The sequence below is a fragment of the Phocoena phocoena genome, chromosome 19 (assembly GCF_963924675.1).
Source record: "Phocoena phocoena chromosome 19, mPhoPho1.1, whole genome shotgun sequence".
Classification (NCBI taxonomy): domain Eukaryota; kingdom Metazoa; phylum Chordata; class Mammalia; order Artiodactyla; family Phocoenidae; genus Phocoena; species Phocoena phocoena.
The window spans coordinates 38,716,185-38,736,669 of NC_089237.1; the positions used below are offsets into that span (position 1 = coordinate 38,716,185).

The 20,485-nt window shown below is 49.9% G+C and overlaps 2 protein-coding genes across 2 annotated transcripts in view; one reads left to right on the forward strand and one right to left on the reverse strand.

The window, feature by feature from the left end:
• RAD51D (RAD51 paralog D) overlaps window positions 1-10,322 on the reverse strand; it is a 14,683-nt gene extending 4,361 nt beyond the window's left edge. The window contains exons 1-6 of the mRNA XM_065898019.1: window positions 10,241-10,322; window positions 9,877-9,938; window positions 9,562-9,680; window positions 2,772-2,853; window positions 2,395-2,529; window positions 1,813-1,908 (exon numbers count right to left, since the gene is read on the reverse strand). Of these exons, the coding sequence (XP_065754091.1) occupies window positions 1,813-1,908; window positions 2,395-2,529; window positions 2,772-2,853; window positions 9,562-9,680; window positions 9,877-9,938; window positions 10,241-10,322 (576 nt within the window). The remainder of the gene's footprint in view (window positions 1-1,812; window positions 1,909-2,394; window positions 2,530-2,771; window positions 2,854-9,561; window positions 9,681-9,876; window positions 9,939-10,240) is intronic.
• A 1,976-nt stretch (window positions 10,323-12,298) lies between these two features.
• On the forward strand, window positions 12,299-19,489 carry FNDC8 (fibronectin type III domain containing 8). Its single transcript, XM_065897758.1, has 4 exons — window positions 12,299-12,575; window positions 16,088-16,454; window positions 18,275-18,511; window positions 19,063-19,489. The coding sequence occupies exons 1-4, from the start codon at window positions 12,367-12,369 to the stop codon at window positions 19,213-19,215; spliced, it is 966 nt and encodes a 321-aa protein (XP_065753830.1). The 5' UTR covers window positions 12,299-12,366; the 3' UTR covers window positions 19,216-19,489.
• Window positions 19,490-20,485: the final 996 nt, after the last annotated feature.

Sequence of the window (20,485 nt, forward strand, 5' to 3'; positions counted from 1 at the left end):
GATGTCACTCTTTTTTTGGCCGCACTGCGTGGCTTGTGGGATCTTAGTCCCTGACCAGGGATTGAACCCAGGCCCTTGGAAGTGAAAGTGCAGAGTCCTAACCACTGGACCGCCAGGGAATTCCCTGGATGTCACTCTCTTGATTAGGCTACATTATATGGCAAAGGGAATGGGCTGACACCCCGTGATTACATTATGTTATGTAAGATGGTGTGTTGCGTTTTGCTCTTACTCTTGTGTTGTCTTGAAAAAGCAAGTGGCTATGCTGTGAACTGCCTATGCAAAGGGCCACATGTCAGGAAGAGTGGGCAGCCTCAAAGAATTGAAGGTGGCTTCTGCCAGCAACCAGCTACCAGCAAGGAACTGAAGCTTCTAGGAAATGAATTCTGCCAAAAACCTGAATGAACTTCTAAGTGGTTCTTCCCTAGTTGAGCCTCCAGATAAGAACACAGCCCAGCTGCCACCTTGATCACGGCCTAGAGAGACCCTAAGTAGGGGACCAGGCTAAGCTGTGCCCAGACTCCTGACCTACAGAAACTGTGAGGCAATAAATATGTGTTGTTTTAAGTCACTAAGTCTGTAGTAACTTGCTATGCAATAATAGAAATATATACCAGCTAATGGCCCTACAGTAAAAAATATCGTCTTTTGACCTGGGAATTGAGAGATTTGGGTTATAAGCTTTGTTCTTATCCTAAATATGCGGTGACTTTGGGCAACTGACTGAATGTCTCTGGCCCTCACTCTCCTCATCTCTAGAAACAAGAGGGTTGGATTAGGTCAGAACTACATGACTTCATGTCTCAACACATGGGGGTGTCATAGCCTGCTACGATTCCTATGGCAAGTATTTGTTCAACTATTGTATGTTCTAAAGTTTGTAAAAATGCTTTACTTTATATACAACCCTGGGTATGCCCATGGGAACATGTTATGCTTTGGGGTGAGAGATAAAGTTTAAGATGAATTAAACTATCCTCTGTAAGGTGTCTCCTAAATCTAAGAGTGTATAAATCAGTGCACCAAATCCTGTCTAAGCACCTATCAGGTGTAGCAGGGTACCAAGCCAAATGCCATTCCAAACTCCTCTTCCTTGTTAACAGGACTCTGAATGTGTTCAAGTACTGGGAAGAAATCTCCTGACATCAGGGAAGGTGGGCCCAACCCCTGGTCTAGGAAAAACACATAGCTCAGTTTTGGTCAATTAGATGTAATGGGAACAGGGAAGCATTCTGGGGGGTTCCAGAGGAAGATTTCTCTTCCCTTATAAAAGGGAAGAGGTACAGAAAAGAGGCATCTATCTCTCACTGACCTGAATATGGATGTAATATGGATGTGTGAAGACATGATGCTTTGAGCCATAGCAGCCACTTTGCAATCATGAGGGGGGAAGTGCAAGAGAACCAGGCACACCAACCTACAGCCCTGACATTATGGACTTGCCAACCTCCAGACTCATGTGAGATAATTAAAAGTCCTCAAGGTTCAAGTGTCTGTCAGATAGATTCTACTACTTGCCGCTGAAAGTAATCTTAATGGATCCGGCGTTGGAATGCAGAGATGAATATGACATGATCCTTGCACTCAAGGAAGGGGCTTACAGTTTACTGGGGAAGATGGGCATGTAAACGAGGAGGCACTCAGGAATGAATTAAGCATCCAGAAATCCCATCCTGGGAGTGGCAGACACAGCTAGAGTCACCAGATTGCACATCTGCGTTTCCAAGCAGAGTCTGTAGTAGGACACCTGCCCACATGCAGACAGCACTGGCCAGCTGGGAGGAGCAGGGAGGGGCGGAAGAGCAGGCTCACCTGCTGGGACACAGTGCCTCGCAGGTCCTGCAGCACATCCAACATCTGGAAGATGTCAAACGCACGCACCACCTGGATCCTCTGGAGAGCTCCCGCCTGAAGAGGTAGGAGATAGAAGGGAGAGCTTTGGAGAAGAGGAGAGGGGGTCGCGCAAGATGAAGAGGGATTTTGAAGCTGAGCAGGAAGAGGCACTTAGACAGAAGGACTCAGGTCCAGGATGGCAAATGGGCTTTGTCTGATGGGCCAGTTCTCACCAAGGTGGCTGTCTGGGTGCTGAGCTGCAAAGCCAAGTCAGAGCTCCGTGGGAAGGAGGGATAGGACTGATTAGTGTGTCTTCCGTGGGCAAGAAATGGGAGAGAAACACAGATACTGGGTGTATGGCAGCCCTGAATTAGGGTATGGCAGGGGTGGGATGATGTCATAATGGGGAGGCTTGCAGAACAGAAAGTATTAGTAGAACAGCAAGTTTCAAAGCCAGAAGTATCTATTCACAAAAATGACCAAAATTCTTGCCACATTGGATAACAGGGTCTTACTTACAGTGTCGGAACCTCAAAGGAACCCAACCCTCCTGCTCTTTACCTGCTCCTCCTCCTCTGGGGTTCTGGCCTGAAGTAGCTGGAGAATGCGGGAAGCTGTGAGCCCTCCAGTGGAATCGATGTATAGGACGTTCTGCTGCAGGCCATGGGCCACGTTTGCAGCCACACGAAGACATACCTGAGTACAGATGGGGCACTGGGTGAACTTGAGCCCTCAAGGAGGGCCCAGCATGGGTGCTCCCACCAAATCTTGTCCAGATCCCAGAGACACGAATGGGCCCAGTCCAAGCCTCACTCCTCACCACCCATCTTCTCTCTCCCGATCTCTGAATCACAAGCACACTGGCAGAAGCTTCCCCAGGGATCCAGGGCTATGCACACACCTCCCCCAACCGTCCTGGCTGCTGGACGCACGTGTACCTGGGTTTTGCCGCTACCTGGGCCTCCTACGATTTCAGTCACTTCTCCAGTATAGAGACCAGCATCCAGCAGTTTGTCCAGGCTGATGGCAGAAGAGAAGGCAAGAGAATCAACTGAGGGGATTCGAGGGAAGGGAGGGGAGTAGGAACCAGGAAAAAAAGCAAGACATCCCTTCCAAGCACTGTTCTGTCCAGAGACACTCTAACATCTCTGGCCAGGAGGCTTCTCCTGGTAGAGTTTCCTTTGGGGAAAGCCGGCATGGCTAAATGTTCCTCCTCTGGCCCCTCATCCTTTCACTCTCAGCTTACAGATCACTCTGGGTGATCACTTCTCCACAGAGGTCTCTTTGCCACCCCATCCAATGGTCCTCTCATTCTCCATCTCAGCCCCTTCTGGGTTTCCTTGTTAGCATTTCCCATAATTTGTCATTTTCTAAAACTTTGAAATAATTACAGATTCACAGGAAGTTGCAAAAAACAATGTACAGGGAGGTCCCATGTACCCTTTACCTAGTTTCCCCTAATGGTAGCATCTTTCACTATAAGATGTATTGTACTAGACTATAACATCGCAAATTGACACTGGTGCAATCCACAGAGCTTATTCAGATTCACCACCATTAGTTCCGTGTGTGTCTGTGTGTATAAGTCTATGCCATTTCATCACATGCATGGGTTTATGTAACCACCACAATCAAGATACAGAACATTTCCATTGCTGCGAGGCTCCCTTGTGCCACCCTTTTATAGCCACTCCCCTTCCATCCACCCCAATCCCTAGCCCCTGGCAACCGATTAATCTGTTCTCCATCTCCGTTGTTATGTTATTTCAAGAATATTATGTACACAGAATCACACAATATGTAACCTTTGTGATTGGCTTTTCTCACTCAGCATCATTCCCTTGAGATCCAAGTTGTCACATGTATCGATAGTTTGTTCTTTTTTTACTGCAGTGTAGTATTCCACGGTATGGATGGACCAAGTTTGTTTAACCATTCACCTATTGAAGGACATTTTAGCTGCTTCCAGTTGGAGGAAATTATGAATAAAACGGCTATGCACATTTGCATACAGGTTTTTCTGTAAACTTAAGTTTTTATTTCTCTGGAATAGATGCCCCAGAATACAACTGTTGGGTTGTACAGTAAGTGCATATTAATTTCACAAGAAACTACTAACTTGTTTTCCGGAGTGCCTATGCTATTTTACTTTCCCACCAGCAATGTATGAGGTAATCCAGTTTCTCCACACCCTACTAGCATTTGGAGTTATCACCATTCTTTTTGTGTGTGTGTGTGTGTGGTACGCGGGCCTCTCACTGTTGTGGCCTCTCCCGTTGCGGAGCACAGGCTCCAGACGTGCAGGCTCAGCGGCCACGGCTCACGGGTCCAGCCGCTCCGCGGCATGTGGGATCTTCCCAGACTGGGGCACGAAACTGTGTACCCTGCATCGGCAGGCAGACTCTCAACCACTGCACCATCAGGAAAGCCCTATTTTCCCCATTCTATCGCTTGTCTTTTCATCCTCTTGCAGAGCAAAAGTTTTTGGCCCAGAGCACCCTGGGGCAAGGACTGGGCCTTGTTCACCCCAGAACTGGCACAGTGGCTGAAACACAGGAGATGCACAATAAATGTTTCCAGAGAAATGAGTGATAGAAGGTTCCTATGTTATCAACACTCTGGCTGTGGAAGCCTTGAGATAAATTCAAGTCATGGCCAATCCTAATCCAGTTTCTGTCCCTAAACCACCAGGAAACAGGTCACTACCCACACCCCATATCCTGCCCAACCGAGAGAGCAGACAGCAGAAGCAAGAAGAACTACAATCCTGCAGCCTGTGGAACAAAAACCACATTCACAGAAAGATAGACAAGATGAAAAGGCAGAGGGCTATGTACCAGATGAAGAAACAAGATAAAACCTCAGAAAAACAATTTAAATGAAGTGGAGATAAGCAACCTTCCAGAAAAAAGAATTCAGAATAATGATAGTGAAGATGATCCAGGACCTCGGAAAAAGAATGGAGGCAAAGATCAAGAAGACGCAAGAAATGTTTAACAAAGACCTAGAAGAATTAAAGAACAAACAAACAGATGAACAATACAATAACTGAAATGAAAACTACACTAGAAGGAATCAATAGCAGAATAACTGAGGCAGAAGAACGCATAAGTGACCTGGAAGACAAAATGGTGGAATTCACTGCTGTGGAACAGGATAAAGAAAAAAGAATGAAAAGAAATGAAGACAGCCTAAGAGACCTCTGGGACAACATTAAACGCAACAACATTCGCATTATAGGGGTCCCAGAAGGAGAAGAGAGAGAGAAAGGACCCGAGAAAATATCTGAAGAGATTATAGTCGAAAACTTTCCTAACATGGGAAAGGAAATAGCCACCCAAGTCCAGGAAGCGCAGCGAGTCCCATACAGGATAAACCCAAGGAGAAACACGCTGAGACATATCGTAGTCAAATTGGCAAAAATTAAAGACAGAAAAATTATTGAAAGCAGCAAGGGAAAAACGACATATCCTGCCCAACCTATGGGCTGAAATTTCACCTCCTTCTCATCACAGCCTATACTAACACCTCCATGTCCTGGCCACATGCAACCCTGTCCCAACCCTGTAATCACCCATGGGCTCCAGCCCTTTGTGATGGTCCTCGAAGAGGTCCCATGACCCCTCTGTATACGCCAAGCAGCACGTAAGCACCCCATCTCTTTCAATTCCAAGGCCCCCATGATTATAACCACAGGGCCCTGCTGGTCAAAACGCTCTGGTTACCACTCTGGCCCTGCGGCTTCTTGGGATAACTGTGCTCACCTTGTCTCTGTGTAATAAGCACCTTGTTAAAGAGCATCCAGCCTCTGCCACTGCTGGATCCCGTTCCTCCCACTGAGATCAGAGAACCCCCAGTCCCATTATAGCAGTGGTTCTCCCAGTGTGGTCCCCAGACCTGCAGCATCAGCATCACCTGGGAACTGATTAGAAATGCAAATTCTCAGGCCCCACCCCAGACCTACTGAATCAGAAACTCTTAGGGCGAGGACCACATCTGAGTCTCAACAAGGATACATGTTGAAATCTGAACACCATTAGGCTGGACTAGTGTTTCCCAGTCCTGCCTGCATGTTAAAATAACCACGGGAGTTTTAAAAAAAGAGACCTGTATCAGTGATTCCCAAACTTGTCTGCACACTGGAGTCACCTGGGAACTTCAAAAAACACTGATGCTTGTGTTCCAGCCCCGGAGAATGTGATTGGTGTGTGTGTTTGGGGGCGCAGAATAGGGCTTTGGAATTAAAAAAAAAAAATTCCCAGGTAATTCTACCTGGCAGAAAAGTTTGGGAACCACTGGCCTAGAGCAATGAAGTCAGAATTTCTAAAAGGGAGACCCAGGCATGAATATTTCTTAAGCTTCCCAAATGAAGCCTGGGTGAAACCACTGGTCTTAACTCTCCAGTCAAGAATCAACCCTGGGACTTCCCTGGTGGTGCAGTGGTTGAGAATCCGCCTGCCAATGCAGGGGACACGGGTTCGAGCCCTGGTCCGGGAAGATCCCACATGCTGTGGAGCAACCAAGCCTGTGTACCACAACTACTGAGCCTGTGCTCTAGAGCCTGCGAGCCACAACTACTGAGCCCACGTGCCACAACTACCGAAGCCTGCACGCCTAGAGCCTGTGCTTTGCAACAAGAGAAGCCACCGCAATGAGAAGCCTGCGCACTGCAATGAAGAGTAGCCCCTGCTCACCGCAACTAGAGAAAGCCCACGCGCAGCAACGAAGACCCAATGCAGCCGCAAATAAATAAAGAAATAAATAAATAAAAGAATCAACCTCATTCTTGGCTGTGAGGATCAGTCTCCATAAGGAATTCCCAGATCCACCTCCCAGCAGACTTCTCACCTGTTTCCATTCCATGTCTCCTGATGCACCTCCCTACCAATCATCTCTGCTCATCAACATGGACAGACCACCCCTCTTCCTCCGCCTGCCTTGTGGAGCAGAAGTACAAATGGGTCTTACCACATGTTTTGAACACAAATGATTTCTGGGATTTATCCTCCACCTTTCCCTCTGAACTGGCTTTGAGTCATTCTTTCAGCCATTCATTCAAACATCGCCTGTATGTGTCACATTTCCTGAAGGCCTTTTTCTAAAACGAGGAAGAGGCAGAGATGAACAAGACACAGCTCTGGCCTTCAGGGAACCACCCATCTCCCCAGATAGTATGGCTTCTTCCAAGGCACGCTACGTGCTTTCTTGCCCTCGTAAAGATCCACGGTGCCCGCCAGCATTACAAGCTGTGAGAAAGCCTTCAGCAGGGAAACCTGCTTCATTTGGGTTAACCAGCATTTCCCGAGTTGTTGACTACAGAACTCCCCTCCCCTCCCGTGTTAGAGTTACATCCATCAAGTGTCCAAAGAACACTGTGAGGATGGCTAGAAACCTACTGGGTCATCTTTGATTCTTCACATCTATATTCCCCCTGGCAGGAAGGCTTATCACATTTCTTCAGCGTGCCTCCTGCCATCCCCTGCCCTACATCGGCTCACACACCCTCCCCTGCCATATCCTCCTGGGCCTCTCTCCTGCCAGGCTCCCCAGCCCCATCCACCCTGCCCACCTCCACCCTATGCCTGTAACTCTACTTTCACAATACAGCCTCCTGCCTGGAGGAGGCAATAGGGCAGATGCGTTAGAGGTGGGTTCTTATGCTTAGGAGCCTGACAGGTGTGACGTCAAGGGTCTGGTCTGCCACTTACTAGCTGAGGTATCTTTTTTTTGGGGGGCCTCGCCATACAACTTGCAGGATCTTGGTTCCCTAACCAGGGATCAAACCTGTGCCCCCTGCAGTGGAAGTGCAGAGTCCTAACCACTGGACCCCCGGGGAATTCCCTAGCTGTGGGATCTTGAGCAAGTCACTTAACCTGAGTCCCAGTTTCTTCATCTACACGATGATGATTTTCATTGCAACGCGCTCATTGTGATTGTGAAGATAAATGAGACGACATACCTGGAGTAACGGTGCCGGAATACTCAGAGAAGGCCCATCCGTTCCTCACTGCCCAAGGCCCGCCTCCTGCATAGAGCCTTCCTGAATCTCTCTGATCCCCCCTGCAGTGACTCACCGTGGCTGCCATCTTGCCAGTTTATCACCTGACTGCTTCCTCTGTATAATGCTGGTTTTATAAGCTCCCAAAGGCCAAGGCTGCTCCTTGTTAATCACCCCCTCATTTTTCTTTTTTTCTTTTTTCTTTTTGGCCACACCACGCAGCTTGCGGGATCTTAGCTCCCCAACCAGGGATCAAACCCGGGCCCCTGGCAGTGAGAGCCAGGGAATGTCCAACCACCCCCTCCTTATGCTGCCTCCCCGCACGCTCACACCTCTCTCTTGTGTTTACCTGCTTTCTCTACCCAATGGGTTCTTAAGTGCCTCGCCTCACCCGTACCGGTATCATCTGCACTTACCTGGAACCCGTAGGCACTCGGCCAGTTCTTGATGAATGACAGAACTGAACCCCCAACCCGGGGAAAACAAGCACTGTGCTCTATGAACCTTGCCAAGAGAATGTATTATGGAAACAGGGAGGGCCAAACCAATCCAAAGACCTTTGTGGTTTCAGAGTTCTTTATCAAATTCTGCACAAACAGGCCAAGAATGAGGTCAGACTTCCTTGTCCAGAAGCTGCCCGTTTTCTTCCAACTCTTTCTCTCTCCACACAACACGGCAGAAGATAACCACTCTCATTCCCTCCTGCTGCAGAGTACGGGGAATGAACCAAGTTCTGGATCAAGTGCCCCAGGGCTGGAGCCCCACCTCTGCCCCTTACTCCTCTTGGGCTAAACTCAAGTGGGGTTAATAATCACTAACTCGGGCTTCCCTGGTGGCGCAGTGGTTAAGATTCCGCCTGTCAATGCAGGGGACACAGGTTTGAGCCCTGGTCCGGGAAGATCCCACATGCCGTGGAACAACTAAGCCCATGCGCCACAACTACTGAGCCTGCACTCTACAGCCCACGAGCCACAACTACTGAGCCCACGTGCCACAATTACTGAAGCCCGCGCGCCTAGAGCCTGTGCTCTGCAACAAGAGAAGCCACCGCAATGAGAAGCCCACGCACCGTAACAAAGAGTAGCGCCCACTCTCCACAACTAGAGAAAGCCCACGCCCAGCAAGGAAGGCCCAACACAGCCAAAAATAAATAAATTTTAAAAAAAGAAAAAAAAAATCACTAACTCACAGCGTCACTGAAGAGATTATACAACCTATTATATAACCTACTATGTGTCAGTGGCTGGTATGTAGTAGGCACTCAGTCAATGTTAGTCCTGCCATGCTCTCTTGCCCCATCCATAAGGGAAAGAGGGGGTAGGGGCAGAGAAGAGTTGCTCTGATCTGCTAAATAATAATGAAATACTGACATCTTGTGTTATAGGACAGTGGTTCTCAACCAGCGGTAATTTTGCCACCCTGGGGTGGGGTGGGGGGACATTTGGTCACAGCTGGAGACATTTTTGATTGTCAGACATGGGAAGGGAGGTGCTACCGGCTTCTAGTGGCTAGAGGCCAGGGATGCTGCCAAACATCCTACTATAAGCGCAGGACAGCCCCCCCACAATAATTCTGCATCCCCAAAAGTTAGGAGTTGGAGAGACCCTGTTATAGCTTAAGAGAAATCAAAGTCCTGAACATCCTCACCATTGTTTGAAAAAGCCTGCTCTCCCTAGACACAAGTATCAAAAGCCCGCCTCTCACCTTTTCCCCCAAGTACCCACACAAACCTTGCAATGCCGGTGGACAGGATGGCAGTGGAGGTCTTCAGCTCCTCGTAGAGATCAGCGCCATTGAAGGGGAAAGCTGAGAGCTGAGCCAGCAGCACCCGCCTCAGGGCAACCAGGGCCTGCGGAAGGGGCGGGGAAACTCAGGAGAGGGCCGGGGCGCTCCGACCCGAAGCAGCCCAGAGTACTCGGCAGTGACCCGCCAACGGAAGAGGCCCCCAGGGTCTCATACGGCCCCCTTATCAATCTCTGGGAACCCTCTGCTCAGGGATGGGCATTTAGAGACATCCAGGTTTGGAGCGGAGATTGTCAGCTCACCTTATAAGACAAGCCACATTTCTGGGCTACTTCCTCCAGGTCTGCTGAAACCAGGTCCACCACTGAAAACAAAACACGTGGGGTTGGTGGGCAGGAAGGGAGACTCGGGGGCCTCGCTCACTTGACTTTTCCTCGCCTACGTCGACTAACTGAGCCGCAGGACCTGGCGTGGTGCCTGGCACACAGTGGGGGTTCTACCCTTCCTGAGGCGTGGCTAGCTCGCTCCCACCTTCCCGGGCTCTCAAGGAGGCTGTGGGCGGAGGAGGGGGGGAGAGGCCCCCCACTCCCGGGGGTGCCAGGGCCGGGGCCGGCCTCTGCGCTGGGCCCGGCCGCGTGGCCCGCACTGGCGCACGCCTGCGATCACCTGTCTTGATCCCGCGGCTCCGCAGAAGCTGGGCCATGTCCTGGGTGAGACCCGGGCACAGTCCGGTCCGGAGCACGCCCATGTTCCCTGGGGGCCCGGTGCCGCTCGTCCCGAGGACATCCGTGGGGCCCTTTCTGGACCAGCGCGGGAGGCGGGAGGGAGGCGGGAGGTGGAGGCGGCGCGGAGGGTGCGGAGCCTGCGGGGACGCCGGCACCCACAGTCCTCCCGCCCGGACCGCGCCGCAGCTTCCGGCTTCCAGGCTCCGGGGCCCGGCCTGCGGCGCCACCTGCTGGCCACGGGCCGGATGCGCGAGCCGGGCGGTTGAGGCGGAGACTGCGCGGGCGGCACGGAGCCGGCTCCCCTGCGCCGAGGCCACCGCGCCCAGATCTGCCACCCTGCGCCCGCGTGCGTCTCTGCCTTCTACCCGATCTCGCCTCCCTGCAGACCTCCCAGGTGCAGCCTTCTGTTCTGAACACTGGGCCAGAACGTTCGATCGGACGGACCATCCCTACGCTCAGGGACGTACTTGTTAGTGAGGGAAGACCAGGAAAGAGGAAATCAAATAAATCAGATAATTACCGATCGTTTGATGGGTGCTAAAAAGCAGCAGAGCACAGAGAGGGCATCTGCTTCTCTATTTTCCAAATAGAAGAATTTGTAAATGAAAGACAACAAAAACCCTGAGTATATAGAACACACACACACACACACACACACACACACACACACACACACACAATTTGGGTTTTTTTTAATATTTATTTATTTATGTAATTTATTTGGTTGAGCCAGGTCTTAGTTGCAGCTCCAGGGCTCCTTAGTTATGGCTCCAGGGCCCCTTAGTTGTGGCATGGAAACTCTTAGTTGTGGCATGTATGTGGGATTTAGTTTCCTGACCAGGGATGGAACCTGGGCCCCCTGCATTGGGAGCGCAGTTTTATCCACGACGCCACCAGGGAAATCCCAATTTGGTATTTTTAAGTGTCCTTTGCTTGACCTCATCCTCTGGAAGAAAGAAAACAACTTTACAGGGTTATCTCCTCACAATCCAGTAAGGTAGGTGCTATGTTTATTCTTATTTTACAGATGAGGAAACTGAGGTGCAAAGAGGTGAAGTCATTTGCCAAAGGTTTCACAGCCTGTAAGGGCAGAGCTGGACTTCGAGTAGACAAAACCACATGTAGGTCAAAGCTAGTGCTGTTTTAACAGCGCCCCCGTCCCCATCCCCCGAAGTATGTTTTCCTACTATGACATGTTTTTTTTTCATTTAAAAAAAATATTTATTTATTTATTTTATATTTAGGCTGCACCAGGTCTTAGTTTGCAAGCAGGATCTTCATTGAGGCATGTGGGATCTAGTTCCCTGACCAGGGATTGAACCTGGGCCCCCTGCATTGGGAACATAGAGTCTTAGCCACTGGACCACCAGGGAAGTCCCCCTACTGTGACATGGTTTCCTTGAGAAAAAGAAACAACACAACGTCTGGCCCATTTCTGTATGCCTCTGCAGCACCCACCATTGTCACTCAACACATGATGACTCTTGGGGTGAGGGTGTGGCAGAATTTAGAATTCCAGCAGTAAAACCTGGGTGTATGTGAGCTATGAACCTCATGAACCATCTGGGCTTTCCCTGTGCCTACACAACTGGACGAAGTGGGTTTGCTGCCTAGGATTTCTGGATATAGAGTCTCAGGATTCTATAGACAAAGTTCCCCACTCCCAGAGGCCCAGTCCAGTACTGCCTGCCTCCCTCCATGCCCAGGTGCCTTTGTATCACCATCAATCTCCTCCTTCCTAGGGCAGGTCCGAAGGGCACCGGTGGTGAGCATTCCGAGATTTTCAGAGAAGGGCAGGGCTGCTGTAACCACACAGCCTTAGCCCAAGGGGTGTTGTAGTCTCTTCCTTGACTCTACCCACTCCTGACATTGGCCCTGGGCAGCAGCAGCCTCAGATCAAGGGGGAGGCTAGCCCCTAATTGTTACACTCTCTGATGATTATGAAGTCAGCTCATTGCACTCCCATCCCACCCAAACTAAGGGTGTGTCCTCTGCCTCCAGTTTCTCTCTGTTTCCTGTCAGCTTGGTAGTCCTGCATGGTGATGGCTGTGGTCCCAAACAAGGTAGATGGCATCAGAGACACTCTACAAACTGGGAGATGGGGAGGAGACCACGCTGAAGAAGGAAACCCTCAACGTTTTGAACGCACTCAATCAAATGTCCAAGCCCTTTCCAAACCCCAAGTCTATGAACAGGAGCGTCACTACCAAAGGACTCCCATTTTCCTCAGGGGGCAGTTTGGTTAACTTCTTGGAGGAAGGTGCCATCCATCTACCGTAAGACACAAGTCTGGTCCTTTTCTCCTTTCTAAAACCAGACCTGGGGGGTGGGGGTGGGAAGAGGGGCTTGAAGAGGCAGTACTTCCTTGACTTATCACAGTCACGACTCCTGGAGAAGAGCATGTGTGCAGGTTGCCTATGGAGTCCTGACCTCTGATCAGGTTCTTGGAGGCATGCCGTCCTCCGCCTCTGGGAGGCCTTCCAGGGTTAGTCAGAGATTTCCTGGCAGTGCTTGTCATCCTGCTTTGTCCTTGTCATCCTGCTTTGTCCTCATCACCCCCACACAGACCCCCTGCCCCCTCCACTCCCCACGGCTCCTTTGCCTCATCCTCCCTATTGTACCTTCACCTGCCTGGTTATGTGCCCCCACTAGCCTGCCTGCCTTCAGATTGAGGTTTGCTGTTCCTCCTCAGTGATTCTGGGTTTCTTTTACTTCATTTCACAAAAGTCTTTGAGCACTTACAAGGTATCTGGCCCAAGGTTAAGTTCTGAGAATGCAGAGCCAGAAAGCACTGTCTCTGCCTTCAAGGAGTTCCCAGCCTGAGGTGTGTGTGTGTGTGTGTGTGCGTGTGTTTGTGTGTTGGGGGGCTATCAGGCAAGAACTGAGAATATTACAGCATGGTCTGCGCTATGACGGGACAACTGGAGGAACCAGAGGAGGCTTAGTGTAGCTTGGGAGGAGGTGAAGTTAAGGGAGGCTTCATGGAGGAGGTGACTCTCATAGGAAGGGAAGGAATTAGCCAGTGGAGGGATGGTGGTGTGGGTTGATGTGGACTGAGGGAACTGTCTGCCGGGAAGTTTCATGCGTGTGTGACCTGGGCAGTCACACACAGCCCAACACTTAGAAGTGCCCTGTGCTTAGTTTAATGCTCAGATGTCACTGTCCTGAAATTCTTAATAATTTCTGAAGAAGGGGTCCTGATTATATGAAAGGGATATGGTGTCCACTCCCTAAGGGACCTGTAAGTAAGCAGGTATGGCTAAAGTGATGGATGCTTGTAGGAAACTTCCTGGTATGGGGCGAAAGTCTTGGGCTAGGAGCCCAAGTTTAAATCCAAGTTCTACCATTTAGATATAGGGCCATAGACAAGTTAAATAAGATCAGGGACCCTCGGTCCCTCATTTGTAAAATGGGGCCAACACCATCCAGCAGGGCTACTGTGAAGATCACTAAGGCTGCCTTCCACGCCCCTTCAGCACTGGTGTTTCCAGTCAGTAAGTCTAAAATAGAGATGCATTAAGACAATCTATAGTAAAACTGACATCCATACCCAGACTCTTCAGCCTATAAAGGGCCTTGGTGGGGGAATCATCTATTCCAAGCATCCACCAAGGGCTAACGTAGGAGGTTTGGGCTGATCAGGATTTCTCAGGGAGAGGTTGATGGGACTGGAACTCAAGGAGGAAAAATTTGGCCTTGATCAACCAACCATGAAGCTGGAGGCTGTCCTGGCATAAGGGATGTAAGGGTGTGTGTAGGTTGCTGGATCTGGCTAGAGCAGCCCAGGGAGAAGGGGGACAAAGCAGTGGAGGGGAGCCAGAAAGCACACGGGGCAGATGGGAGCTGTGTAGCATGGGGCCCAGGAGATCTGGGTTCTGGTTCCAACTCTGCCATGGACTTATCGTGTGACCTTGGTCAAGGTGCTTGGTCCCCAAAGGCCTTGTGACCGCTCTCTCTAGACAGGGTTCTTCAGACTGAGAGTTGTGACCCATGAGTGGGTCAGGAACTCATTCTGGTTGGTGGAGACCAGTATTACAAAAATGAAATAAAATAGAATTGAAAATTTCAAAGCACATCACACATAGAGTAAGGATTGGTTTGTGAAACATTTTAGTTACATGTGTATGTATGAGTATACTAGCTTGCCAAGAAATACGTATTTCTTACTTTGGCTTAAGAGAAAAAAAAGATTTGAAAACCAAATGTTTTGGATTCTGTACTTCAACAGCAAAACCTTTTAAAGAGCAGGGAAATATGTACAAGGTTTTTCTTTGTAATAGCAAAGAATTGGTTAGAATACAAATATCCATGTACTAGAAAACATACAGCGGTTAAAATGATTGAACCAGAGCAGATTAATCTAAAATATACAATGTTTTAAGTAAAAAACAGCAAGCTGCAAATGGGTATGTACTGAATGATAACATTTATTTATATAAAGTTTAAAAATATGCAAACTAATAACATATGAATGTAACAAACCTATAAAAACACATGGGGAATAATAAATACAAAATTTTAAATTTACTGCACAAGCTACCTCTGAGTGGGAGGATGAGGAGAGAGGTGGAGGAGTGAAGTATACAGGGGCCTTTAACTGCACTGATAAAGATTTAGTTCTGGGCTTCCCTGGTGGTGCAGCAGTTGAGAGTCCGCCTGCCGATGCTGGGGATACGGGTTCGTGCCCCGGTCCGGGAGGATCCCACATGCCGCAGAGTGGCTGGGCCCGTGAGCCATGGCCGCTGAGCCTGTGTGTCTGGGGCCTGTGCTCCGCAACGGGAGAGGCCACAACAGTGAGAGGCCCGCGGACCGCAAAAAAAAAAAAAAAGATTTAGTTCTGAGCTGGGCTGGATGGTGGCTAAATGGAAGCTTAATATATTATAGTACGTTCATTTCCAGTTTTATTGAGACACAATTGAATTTTAACAATGCATTAGTTTAAGGTGTACAACATGATTTGATAATTGTATATATTGTTAAATCATTACCTTAGTAAGCGTAGTTAACATCCATCACCACAGTTACAAATTTTTTGTGTGTGATGAGAACTCTTAAGATCTAATCTCTTAGCAACTTTCAAATATGCAATACAATATTGTTAATTATAGCCACCATTTTGTACATTACATCCCCATTAATATATTACTCTTGATATCTTGGCGTGTGTCTGAAAGCTTTCATAATTTAAAAAATTTAGAATGGAAGAAGAAAGTTTTTGAGAATTCATCCCAATATATATATATTTATCTGTACTGTTAATTTTTACATGCTATATATTAATACATATTGTTTAAATGTTATAAAACCTAAGTAAATAAATTAGTAATTACGTAATAAACAATAGTGAATAAATATTAATAAAACTTATTATTTTTCTTTTAGATACTTTTAGATATTTTTCCATATCCCGGTAGATCATTATGGTCATTCCCTGGGGTGTTTGCACCCCACTTTGGAGGAAGGACTTAAAGTTTCAGCAGTGTTTCTAAAAATGTGGTTCTCAGAACGCTTACATCAGAATCATCTGAGGATCCTATTAAAGATGCTTTAGCAGCTTCCCCAGTCCCATTCCATCTGGGGACCAAGGACCAGGAATATGCATTTTTCACTAGTAAGTGTCCTCGCAAGTTTGATGCACTGCTGCAGAGCAAGAATGTTCTGAGCTGCTCAGAAGCAGCTGGGGGCGCTGGGTAAGTTGTGCCCAAGGCCTGCCCGCCAGGAGCTTCCAGGCAGCAGGGGCCGGGGTGGCCTCCATCGTCTGTCTCACCTGTCTCCCCTCCCACTCCAGGAAGCAGATGCCAATGGAGGATTCTGAATGCAGCTCCGATGACACCAGCATCTCCCCCATGTCATCCACTTTGTTGAATCCCATCAAATTGGCCGTGACCCAGCCCAGTAGCAGCTTCTTTGCAGGGATGCTGGAGGGCGAGCTGAACAAACTCAGCTTCTCCTCGATGGACAAGAGTACCGAAAAGGGGGACCTGGCCCTCTGCCCCCAGTCCAAGTCCCAAATAGCCCCTTGTGGCCTGCTGGACCTTGATAACCCTGAGGTGGACACAGACACCTCCTCAACGCCCTCAGAGTCCTCTGTGGTCCTGGATGTGCCGGAGGCGCCCTTCATCTATGAACACACGGTCAGCGGTTCCATGGCTGTGGTGCGTTTTCCCCTCCTTGTGCATTTGGTAAAGGCTTAATGGCTGCCCCCAACGTGCCAGGCACTGAGCTGAGCTCACCGGGGAGTGTGAAGATGCCTGCATCCCGACCTCAAGGACTCCAGCAACAAGCTAGAGAGGGCTCAATGCTGTAGGAAAAGTTCAGATCAAGTGCCAATAGGGATTCAGAGAGAAAGGAATATTACTTCCAGGTGCAGAAATAAGCTTTGGTGGCATTTAGTAACATTTGAGCTGGGACACAGAGGTTGGATTTAAACATCTAGAGATGGGGAAAGGCATTCCGCGGAGGGCTGACACTAGCAGAGGCTCACAGGTGGGAAAGTATGGAAGGAAACACCTAGGTCCAATCCAGGGCTTCTCATACTTCCCTGTGCCTGCGGATCTGATCATCAAACCGATAAGATTCCTGGGCTTCAACCCTAGAGGTTCTGATTCAGTAGGTCTAGGGTGGGGCCTGAGACTCTGCACTGCTAACATTCCCAGGTGGTGTTGATGGCCCATGGACCACATGTCGAGTAGCACTGTTCTAGATACAGGGAGGGAAGATAGCAGGAGTTAGTCTGGGGTCACTTTCCAGAGGTCCTTTAACATTACGCTACGTTATAGGTTTTTCAGTAAGCAGTAACGATTAGCTTTTTGCAAAGCTTTATATCAGGTGATAGATGCAATTTGAGCTATATTTTGGAAGCTGAATCTGGAAGTCCCATTGTTGGATGGCCTAGAGCAGTGTTTCTCAGTGTGGTCCCTAGACCGCCAGTAGCATCAGCATCATATGGCAACTTATTAGAAATTTAAATTCTCGCTTTCCCTACCCCCTACTTGGGCCTCCTGAATCAGAAACTGGGGGCAGGGGCCAGCGGTCTGTGTTTTTGTTTCTTTTTTTTTTTTTTTTTTACAAATTTATTTATTTATTTTATTTTTGGCTCCGTTGGGTCTTCGTTGCTGTGCGCAGGCATTCTCTAGTTGCAGTGAGCGGGGGCTCCTCTTCATTGTGGTGCACGGGCTTCTCATTGTGGTGGCTTCTCTTGTTGCAGAACATGAGTTTCAGTAGTTGTGGCTCACGGGCTCTAGGGCGCAGGCTCAGTAGTTGTGGCACACGGGCTTAGTTGCTCTGCAGCATGTGGGATCTTCCCAGATCAAGGATCGAACCCGTGTCCCCTGCGTTGGCAGGCGGATTCTTAACCACTGTGCCACCAGAGGAGTCCCCAGCGGTCTTTGTTTGAATAAGTCCTCCGGGGTATTCTGATGCACACCAGAGTTTGAGAACCACTAGCCTAGTTAGAGGAGAAACTGGAAATGGGAGACAAGACAGGTGACAGCAGGGCCAGGAATCTGCAGTGTTATAAAAACTCTCTGAGATCCTGGCTTGGCAACCACTGTTGTAGTACAAAGTGTATGGACTCTGGAGCTATTGGTTTGAACCTTGGCTCTGCCACTTAACTGCTGTGTGACCACGGGCCAGCTACTTGCTCTCTCTGAACCTGTAACCCCATCTGCAATGAGTGAGGTGGACGAGATGATGGCTAAGGTCCCTTTCAACTGACACACAGTCTAGAATATGGAGTGAGGGTACACTCTGAGGTTGGTGAGGTTGCCCAGGGAGAGTTGCTCATGCTTTGGGCTGGTGGGGCCATATTTAGTGTTGGGAGTGCCTAACACTTTCCATCAGCTCTACCTCAGCTCCAGCAGGAGCAGGGATGGGAGTGGGGTCTTCTGACCCACGTTGTGAGGGGTGGCGGGGTGGTGAGGGGAGGCCAGGCCAGGCCAGGTCTGAGGAAGCCTCGGGGGTTCTCTTCCCCTAGATTTCCTGGACCTACACCCCAGGCAAGCAGCGGGTCAGTTTCTACCAGGTCCTGTTGCAGGAGGTGGTCAGGAAAAATGATAGTGAGATGCCCAAGGCAAAGAATCACCCATGGATCTTCGATAAGATCTTGAGCACCACCGTCAAGCTGATGAATCTGAAGACTAACACGAGTTACTGCCTGACTGTCCGCGCAGCCAACACCGCTGGGGTGGGGAAGTGGTGCAAGCCCTACAAAGTGAGCCCTGGGAGAAGGCAGGCCCGAGGGGTGTGGACCAGGGGTTTTGGAGGTTGGGAACACCCCTATATCCCCACGACTCGTCCTCCTGCTGGCTCTCCTTCTCCCTGGGCAAATAAGCCTCAATTCCAGGCCACTCTCCTCTGGGAGGGTTCAGGGTTCAGCCACTTTGGGGCCCACTGGGAATGCAAATTGATCTTTTCATTCATCTCTAACGAAAGTCTCCCAAAGCCATTGGTTTCTGGATTCTTCAACTTAGTATCAATAATTGTGAGTGGGTCAGGAAGTCAAGGGCATTGAGGGTAAGAGAGGGAAGAGTCTAAAGCGGGACAAAGAAGGAACAGCCTGGGGGTGGGCAGGAAAGGCCCCAGTAAAGACAGCACACAACTGGGGAGGCACAGGTTTGAATCATGCCTCTTCCTGTTCCTGGTGTCAATGAATAGGTTGGTAAGGCTGTCGGAGGCTCCATTTAGCAGACAAACGAGGGGGTGGCAGAGTCGAAGAGGTGAGCTCAGGGTCAGGAGTTCTGAGGACTTTTTGGTTTATTTCAGTTTGCAACCGTTGATACAGACTTGACCAGCTTCCCCGAGAACAATCCTATCCAGATCACCGTGCAGCGCAAGAAACCGCAGCGGAAAACCATATCCATGGGGTTAGAGGACATGCGGAGGCTAGAAGATCTGGAATACCTCTTTCCCTACTAAGGGGGAGGGCCCCAGGAAGCCCCTTAACTACTTTCAGCTTCGGCCCAGGGCCCTTAGGAACCGGAACCATGGAATGTACCAGCAGCATCAGGCCAGGGAACCGCTGACCACCCTGCTGGTCCCGGGCCTGGGGCTGAGGCCAGATGGGAGCTCCATTCACCTGGAGACACCACAGGCCAGGCCAGGTCAGATCAGCCTCCACTGCCCATAGCTGCTAGGCTTCCTTCCCCAGATCTGGGCCGGTCCAGGTCCCTCATTAAAACCTGCAGGTCACCCAGCACCTTGGAATTCTGTTTCATGCCGCCGACAGCCTCAGTTGGGCTGCTGCCACCCACCCTCCTGGCTTCTGCCAGGACCAAGAGTCCAGGTGGGTCAGGGGATGGGGCAATGAGATGACAACATCACCCTTTCCCCATGGGAGGAGGAGATGGTCCTCAAAGATTGAAACATACACCAGGAAAAATAGCAATGTTGGACAGAGGTAGCGACAGCCCGCACACTGTCAGCCTCAGACTTGAGCTCCGGGGGACATGATGCAAAGTGCACAAGCTTTGGGGGTAGGGTCTGACTTAATTCTGTCTCTTCCTGGATGTGAGGGTACAGGCAAACCACTTAAGCTTCTCGGGCTCAATTTCCTCATCAAAAACATGGGGACGTGGTCTGACCCTTCCAGGTTCGGCTGCAGGGTTACTGTGAGGGTCACGTGAGAGCACAGAACAGTGCCTGGCACCGAGTAGGACCTCAGAGCCCGCTGCCTCCCTCGGCCCCTCACGCAGCCCCCCTGCAGAGACGGGCCAGGTGGAAGCCAAGAACCACAGCCAGGCGATGATTTAACAGCACAGATGGGGTGGGGGAGGGTGAGAAGGAGCAGGATGTCAGAAGTGCTGTGGCCCTGAGCGGTCCATACAAGGATGGTTTGGAAGCCAACCTGAGTAGATGCACCTTGGTATTGGGAGAGAAAGTGGACGCAAGACGCACGGAGGGCAAGATCTCCGCCAAAGGTTTGAGGATGTCCTGGTGGGGATTCCCTTCACTATGTGAGTCTTCACAGGGCAGAGAGCCATCCTCCCCATTACACCACCCCCGCTTCCTCCAGAGCTCCCACCACTGCACGGCCTGTTAGAGGGAACCCTCCGGGACAGCCGCTGCCTTCCTCTCTGTGCTGCGAGAGCCCAGCGGGGCTGTCTGAGGCCGAGGAAAGCACCCCAGAGCAGCACTGACCAGCATAAGTCTTTGTGGTGGTCAAAGTGTCCTCTATCTGTGCTGTCCA